Source organism: Dendrobium catenatum, unplaced genomic scaffold (genome assembly GCF_001605985.2).
Source record: "Dendrobium catenatum unplaced genomic scaffold, ASM160598v2 fragScaff_scaffold_760, whole genome shotgun sequence".
NCBI lineage: Eukaryota > Viridiplantae > Streptophyta > Magnoliopsida > Asparagales > Orchidaceae > Dendrobium > Dendrobium catenatum.
In genome coordinates this window covers 405564-413073 of record NW_021319222.1, presented here as the reverse complement: position 1 = coordinate 413073, position 7510 = coordinate 405564, and the positions used below count along the sequence as shown (strand labels likewise).

The following is a 7510-nucleotide window of genomic DNA, read 5'->3' as shown; positions in this document are numbered from 1 at the left end:
ATTCCAATCATCTGGTTTTTTTAAATGCAATTTGAGATCATCAAGATCATACGTATGTGCGAACATAAATAACAATATATATCACCTAACGTCTTATCTTTTGAATCATATAAGGCATGCATTAGATTAGTGGATGCCTTCCCTTTTGGGGTAAAGGAGGTAAATATCACCTCCAGTAAATTGGTATGAACATAAATAATAGATCTCTTAGTGAATATTTTTAATCAATCTTTCCTTACACATTTTGTAGTTGATAGGATATGTATAGAGGAAGCAAAATAGGAGAATTTAAAGAAGCCTCCTTTATTACCCACTTATGCTTGGCAAGGGTCTTAGATGGAGTAATTTCTTTTCCTTGGTAAGTGAAATGTTAACAAGGTGTATTATAATAGAATAAAAGTAGAAAAAAAAGCATTCTTTTTATCTTATTAATATCAAAATAGATTTGAGATATATGTACAACAACTTGAGGTGTATTGCTGATAGGGTAGGAATAGAAGCAAAAAATAGGAGAATTTGAAGATGCCTCCTTTATTACCCACTTTTGCTTGTCAAGGGTCATAGAATGAGTAAACTTCTTTTGCTTAGTAAGTGAAATGTTAACAATATGTATCATAATAAATAGAAGTAAAGAAAAACCAATTTTTTTTTTTAATATCCGAATAGAAATGAGATATAGGCACATCAACTTGATGGCATCATAGGTGTAGTATGAGAAGACTCTTGGGGCATAGTCCTCTTTGGATATAGAGAAGGTGAAAGGAAATTGTTCGATGGATCCTTGGGCAAGCCCAAGTCTCTTATCAAGGTGTACAACTAGTAGAGGGTGATAAGAGAAATTGTGTAGTACTTGATATTGGTAGAAGCAATTTGGGTAGTTAGATTTTGATATGCAATATGTAATTTTTTCCTTTATGTTTGGGATCACTTTCTTAATATTTTGGGTTAATAAATGAGAAGTCTTTTTTATAGAGTGAACAACAAGATTAGGGGGATGTGATATATTCTAGGTATGCGAGGGAGATTGTAATCTCAATTGGCTTTTCATTAATAGATTTTAGCAAAACATCACATTAGTATAGAGAATCATGAATATTTGAACTAAAGATATGGTAGAATACTTTTGCTATTATTACTATGCATGCAAAAAAGTATTTGTTATGCGCTTGGCTCTATTATTAAATTTGGGGGCCAAAAAGACAGCAAGTTATCCATAAACAAAAATAGAGTGATCAACAAAAGGATGCAATGTTTCCACTGTAAAGGAAAACTGATGAATTAGCATGGGTCTTAGAGGGGTCATTAATGGAACTATGAAAAAACAACTAGAAAGTCTTGAAAATATAGATGGATTGCGAGACAACTTATAAAAGATTGAGGGCTTTATACTCTACAAAGTAATATTTATTGATATTTCTTTTGGAGAGGTCATATAACTAAAAATTGGAGGAGGAAAACTATTCTATTCTCTAATCCCCTTCCTCCGATAGGGTATAAAGCAGTCTTTGTAGACATTGGATCACCAAGCGTAATCCGAGTCTACTATAATAAATTGCTAAGAAAAATTATGCGAACTTTGACCTGGAGAGCAACTTGAGGCAAACGATTCTCTCTTTAGTCGAGGAATCAATAGTAAGATTCTTACTTATCATTTTATAAATAAACATTTTACTTTTAAATATTAAAAAAAAAACTTAACTAACAAACTCAAATAGGTAAAGACTAGAAAGTAAACACATAAGGAATCCATTAACCCATTTATAACCACGGGAACTAAAATGCCAAGTAAAGCAAGAATGGAAGAAAGTGAAATTAATTACTACATGTAATAATAATTAAAAAAATTCGATATCAGAGTCAAGATTGAAAGCTAAGATTCAAGGCTAAAGAATTTGAGGCTAGTGCACAAATAAAAAAACAAGCGTGTCTCTAGTATAGATAGAGAGACTATTCCCCAACAAATTTTTATTAAGAGAGAATGGGGTTGTTGTGAAGGTGTTGTATATAAGAGATTTCATAAAAAAGAGATAGTGGAAGAGGTCTAATAAGTATGATCAATAAATATTATCTCAGCACTTACAAAATCCTCATGAGAAGTTATATCATTAAAGTTAAATGTAAAGTTAAAATTTAGAAGAGAATCTAGGTTAATCAATCTCACAAAGAGAATGTAGCTCCTAAGATTAGTTACACTCAAAACACCTCTAAGAAACACTTTTGATAGAGGATAGATGATTGTGTTTTGATTTTTCTAATAAAACATCGAGAAATTCATTATGATTTAAAGATCATCATCTTAATAAGGCATTCTATGCATTTAAAACTAAGTGAAATAACTATCCCTCCATATACAAAATTTATACATAACATTATTGGATTATGAATAATCAGATAGAGTGAAAGAGCACAAAAGGTTGTCAAATAGATACCAAGAATTAAATAAAATTTATAAATAATCTAGTCAAGATTTCTTAGATCCATCCTTTTAAGCGATCAATCTCAAATTACTCAGTCAAGAAGTTAGTCAACCTAACTCTGTTGTGAGACAATTTGTGAATAATGATGAATTAAGTCATCCATAAGAAGTATTATGATCTAAAAAAAAGATTTATAGATATATAAATTATAAGAGACTTAGAAAGTTATAGTGCTTACAATCCTTGGAGGTGTAAGGATTGTTTATGAAAAGAGGTGAATAAAGTAGCTCAACTATATCTAATCAAAACTACTCAATAAGACTTCTAATCCTATCTAGATAAAAACTGTCATAATATAACATGCAAGATATTCACCTCAACATATTTAGGTAAATCATGTCATCAACTTCAAAACTATCCTAAGGGATGTGAAATTAATGTAAATTTATCTATCATTAGTATGAAGCAATTTTAGCTATATGCATTAGGGTTAACCTTGTGTAAATAAGCCTAGTACTTTATCATGCCAAAAAGTAGCTTTTACATTATTTGGCATTTTAAATATTGATACACAACCAAAATAAAATAAACGTTCATAAGGTTATATGTCAGCCACCTATAAGAAAAATATCTTTATCATAGTGTAGTAAAGTAGCCACATAAATGTGCACTAAACAATCATAACTAACTTATAAATATCCAGGAGTTTGAATAGGGTTTAAATACCTAAAAGACAAATGGTTTGGAATATTTAAAAAGAGCTTCTAATATCCATAGTGCAATTGTAAGGATGATTAAATAGATTCAATCTACTTAAACATAAAAGGATTTTGTTATAGGTGCATTACCAAGTCAAAGGAGTTCAGTCAAAGGGTATGGAAAAATAATGGAATGACCTAGTCAAAAGTGCATGACTAAGTTCATATAAGACACAAGCAGAATGACATGGCCAAGTTAGAGAAGACATAACTAAAAGGGAATGGCAAAATTAAAGCTACTATGTCCATAAGAGCATAATCACACAAGGAGAGAACATAACAAAATGAGCATGGCTAGGTTAAATACATATATAGTAAAAAAAGTATGAATATATTAGGAATAACTTAGCTAAAAGAGCATGATACACTAGGGAGGGACATAGCTAAAATAGATGATTAATTAAAAATGGATCCAATAAAAAAAGCATGAATAAGAGGTAAGATAACACAATTATAATTCATAGAAGTATGACCACACGAGGCATCGAACAAGCCTATAGAGAATAGCTAATTCATCCAGTGTCCTAGTCAAAAGAGAAAAACTTAGATAGAAGCTATTCTATTCAAAAGGATCTAATCATAACATTAAGAAAGGGTTAAGTCAAGAAATAATATAAATGGTAATACATGATCAAAATGCATAATAATGCAATAGGAAAAATAAAACACGAGCACTAATTATATCTCAAGGGTGTGTGACAATCAATGTCAGTTGGACCTCAAAGGAGAGAAGGTAAATAATATAAAAGAATCCCTATAATGTGAGATGAAGTACTAGCCATCCTATCAATAATAGTATAATAACTAGTTTTCAATGTTAGGCTTGACCCACATCTATCTAACCCAATTATAGATCATAGAGTTATAATTAAAATCATTCAAGCAGAGGAAGATAAAGAGCAAGGAGATGACTCATGACTTTTAGTAATATCAAAATGGAAGTGTAAAATACAAAATATATATAACCAATGAACATATGAATAGACATTGATAGCCAAATTAGGTTGACTAAAAGTCAACCTCTATTAACTATAATATTACATTATTCACCAATTACAATAATTACAGGGCATATAATGTCAAATTTCTCGAAGTAAAATCAATTTAGGAGAGAAATTTGACTTTATATTACAATACTTGAAATTTCAGAAATGTATTTGCTGATTCTTTTTTTAGAGAAATATGTCCAAAAGTTCACCGTGAAATTCTACAGCACGGTCATGATTTATACAACAATGAGCGTTGTTGATCTTAATGCAAATTTGATTCAAATATGTACCAATAATATTCGAATTAAAATTTGAATTTGAACACATTTAAATTATTTTTTTCTATGACTGTCTTTAATAAACTGTCCATAAATAAAAAAAAAGAAAATATTTGGTTTGAAACAAATTTTTTGATATATTACCACAAAAATCCAAATTGCCTTTTAGTATTTATATTTTGTAAATACAAAAGATTCAATTAGTAAACATAAAATTAGGGGAAAAAAGGGCACATATCGTCAAGCTGCGGATCAATCTTGACCGTCAAATAGAGTGCTTTTCCCAACTATTCCTCTGCTACAGCAAACTCTCGCCCGAAAATCAAACGAAAGAACCCTTCTCCGACTCCCTCCGTCGCCCTCGCCGGCGTTGCTTCCTCTACATGGATTCAGTGGAAGTTCTAGTAGCGCACATTCAGGATCTTTCGGGAAATCCCGTCGAGCTTGCTCACCTCCACGCTATTCTCAAGCAATCGGAGGATACGCTTCGCGTGCAGGCCTCTCGTCTTGTCCCTTTCATCGAGCAACTCGACCCCTCCAGTCATTCCCTCGGTTATCTCTTTCTTCTGTAAATTTCCTTTGCTTTTCCTTATATTCTTCTTTCTTTTAGTTCTTTTAATATCGTTTTTTTTTGGCTTTGGTTAGTTATCGGGTTAATGATTTATGTGCCCCTATTTTTTGGGTGTGGTCGATGGTTTTGATCATCGAATTTGTGTATTTTTGTTTCTTTTTCTTTCCCACTAAAGTTAAATCCCACTTGTTGCCAAACAGCACCTCAGATGGTATTTGAGTTCTTCTGTGTTTTTTTTTAGAGTACATTGAGCTCTCTGATAAAATCAGTGAAATGAGGGATCAGGTGGGAGTACAAACTTTTTGCCTTCTGTTGGTATGATTTCTTGCTATAGGAGAATTATTATTTTGGCCTCAACCACGAGCGAAACAGATTGTCATGTCACAATTTTGTGATGCATTTTCACCCTTAAGCAATTTATAACAATTTACATCGTGGCAATAAATGAATGCATGAGTTGGGACGCCATTCTGAAATTACTTTCATCAAAACTTTGATTATATTATAATATGGACTGTGGGAAGTTAGGGACCTACAGATGGAAATCCATGATTTTACAGTCAACGTTGTTTAGGGTTTTTCTGTATATATAAAGCATTCATGTTAGAATTGGAAATGCAATGTGATCTTTACTATTGACATAAGGAAAAATTATTCCGTGGGAGTCCGGACGGTAAAGAACCGTCCGGATGTGAGTGTACACAGTATTTGTACACACAGTGTGTAAAAAAAACCAAACTATGTACAAAATTATATTCAGTGTACACACTGTGTATGCTCACATCCGAACCGTCCGGACTCCGCACGGAATAATTTCTCTGACATAAGGGATATGGCTTTGATCTGCTTTTTTGTGTTACATAAGTTACTTATTTGTGCCCACCAGTTACTGCAGTGTGCATTTTCAACATGGATTGATCCCTCAAAATCAGTTGCATTCTTATAGTGACTCCACTGGTGCAGCCTTATCAAGTGGGGTGATCGACCATCCACATAAGTTGTTGCTTCAAAATTTAATTTAACCTCGTTTTAAAGTTTGATTCCCTGGACATGCAATTATACAGCAAAATTTAAAGAAAAGAGTTCCTGACACTTGTTTTACTTTCTATTTTGATATCCATCTTTTTTCTTTTTTTTGCAAAGCTTATTTTCGACTACTACAATGGCTTACTACACCGCAGTGCCTTATTTTGTTAAATATGATTTGGATGTTTTTGTTTTCTTTTAATTATATATCAATTATCTAGCTATGCATTATTTCATAGGGAAGCATACTCTTCTGGACCTATTTTGAGAGAGAACATTAGCAGTTTCCTTGCATGTGTTGTTGGATTTATCAATTTCTGCTCGGCAGAACAGATACGGCTGGCACCGGACAAATGTATGATCTATTTAATGGCCCTAAAATGATCAATTTTCTGCTCTCTCTCTTCAAATTTCTTTTTTTTTTTTCAGTTATTGAAATGTTTCTTAATGATACTTGTTTTTCCCTTGTCTTTCATCTTTCTCCAGTTATATCTGTTTGCAAGAGGTTCAAAGATCAAGTAATACAGCATCAGGTGCCCATACAGGGGGTGGCTCCATTGAGGACTGCTGTTCGCAAACTTCAATCTTCATATGAGCAATTGACTGCACTTCACTCTGATTTCCTCTTCCTTTGTCTACTGTCAAAGTGTTACAAAGCAGGCACAAGTGTTTTGGATGATGAGGTGTTGGAGATTGATCAGCCCAGGGACTTCTTCCTGTTTTGTTACTATGGGTAAGCATATATCTTGCCATTGTTTATACTTTTGCTACAATTCTCTTCTCATAAAAAACCCAAAAGTTATTGAAAACATGCTGATGGTGCATCAGATTGAATTGGTTAACAAATAATAGTATTTTTGCATGTCTTATATACATAATCGATGAAAAATTTGTGAACTTGGCTTTATCTTTTCCATCCTATACAAACAAATGGAAGTTGGGTTATTTTTGAATTTAAACTCATGCAGTCTAAAAATTCAATATATATATTAAACTTGACATGCTTCTCGTCTATTATATCCAAGTTTATTCTGGGTTTTAGATTTTATGAATTTGACAAATGCCTTTTCATTTAAGGATGAAGAGTCTAGCCTAGCTCCGTTTTCATATCAATGTGTTTTGAAAGTTACTCCCTTGTATTCTTCAGCCAGGATTGCTGTCAGACATCCATTGTCTAGGCTGGAACTTTTTACTCCAAGCATTTTAAATTTGCTTAATTTTGATCTTGTTCTTTCAATAAATATTGAATTTTTAACAATCTTGAATCTTTTATAGTTATGCTTCTTTTCTTCTGTTCTACGTGATGTACATATTGATTTTCTTTTTTTCTTTGGTTTAAATGATCATGAAATGCCACGGTAGTTTTCATGCTATGTTTCCCCTGAAGGCCGTATCTTTTAGTTCCAGTAGAATAACCATGCATAGCAGGTGTTGAAATGTTGTTGGTGGTAGAATTAGTTAGAAAGTAGCT

The 7510-nt window shown here is 32.4% G+C and overlaps 1 protein-coding gene across 1 annotated transcript in view; it reads left to right on the top strand.

Moving 5' to 3' along the window:
• The first annotated feature begins 4684 nt into the window (after window positions 1-4684).
• The window catches only part of LOC110097038 (COP9 signalosome complex subunit 3), a 28710-nt gene continuing 25884 nt past the window's right edge, over window positions 4685-7510 (top strand). Inside the window, exons 1-3 of the mRNA XM_020823248.2 lie at window positions 4685-5010; window positions 6279-6394; window positions 6526-6772. Coding sequence (XP_020678907.1) covers window positions 4826-5010; window positions 6279-6394; window positions 6526-6772 — 548 coding nt within the window. The 5' untranslated portion in view covers window positions 4685-4825. The remainder of the gene's footprint in view (window positions 5011-6278; window positions 6395-6525; window positions 6773-7510) is intronic.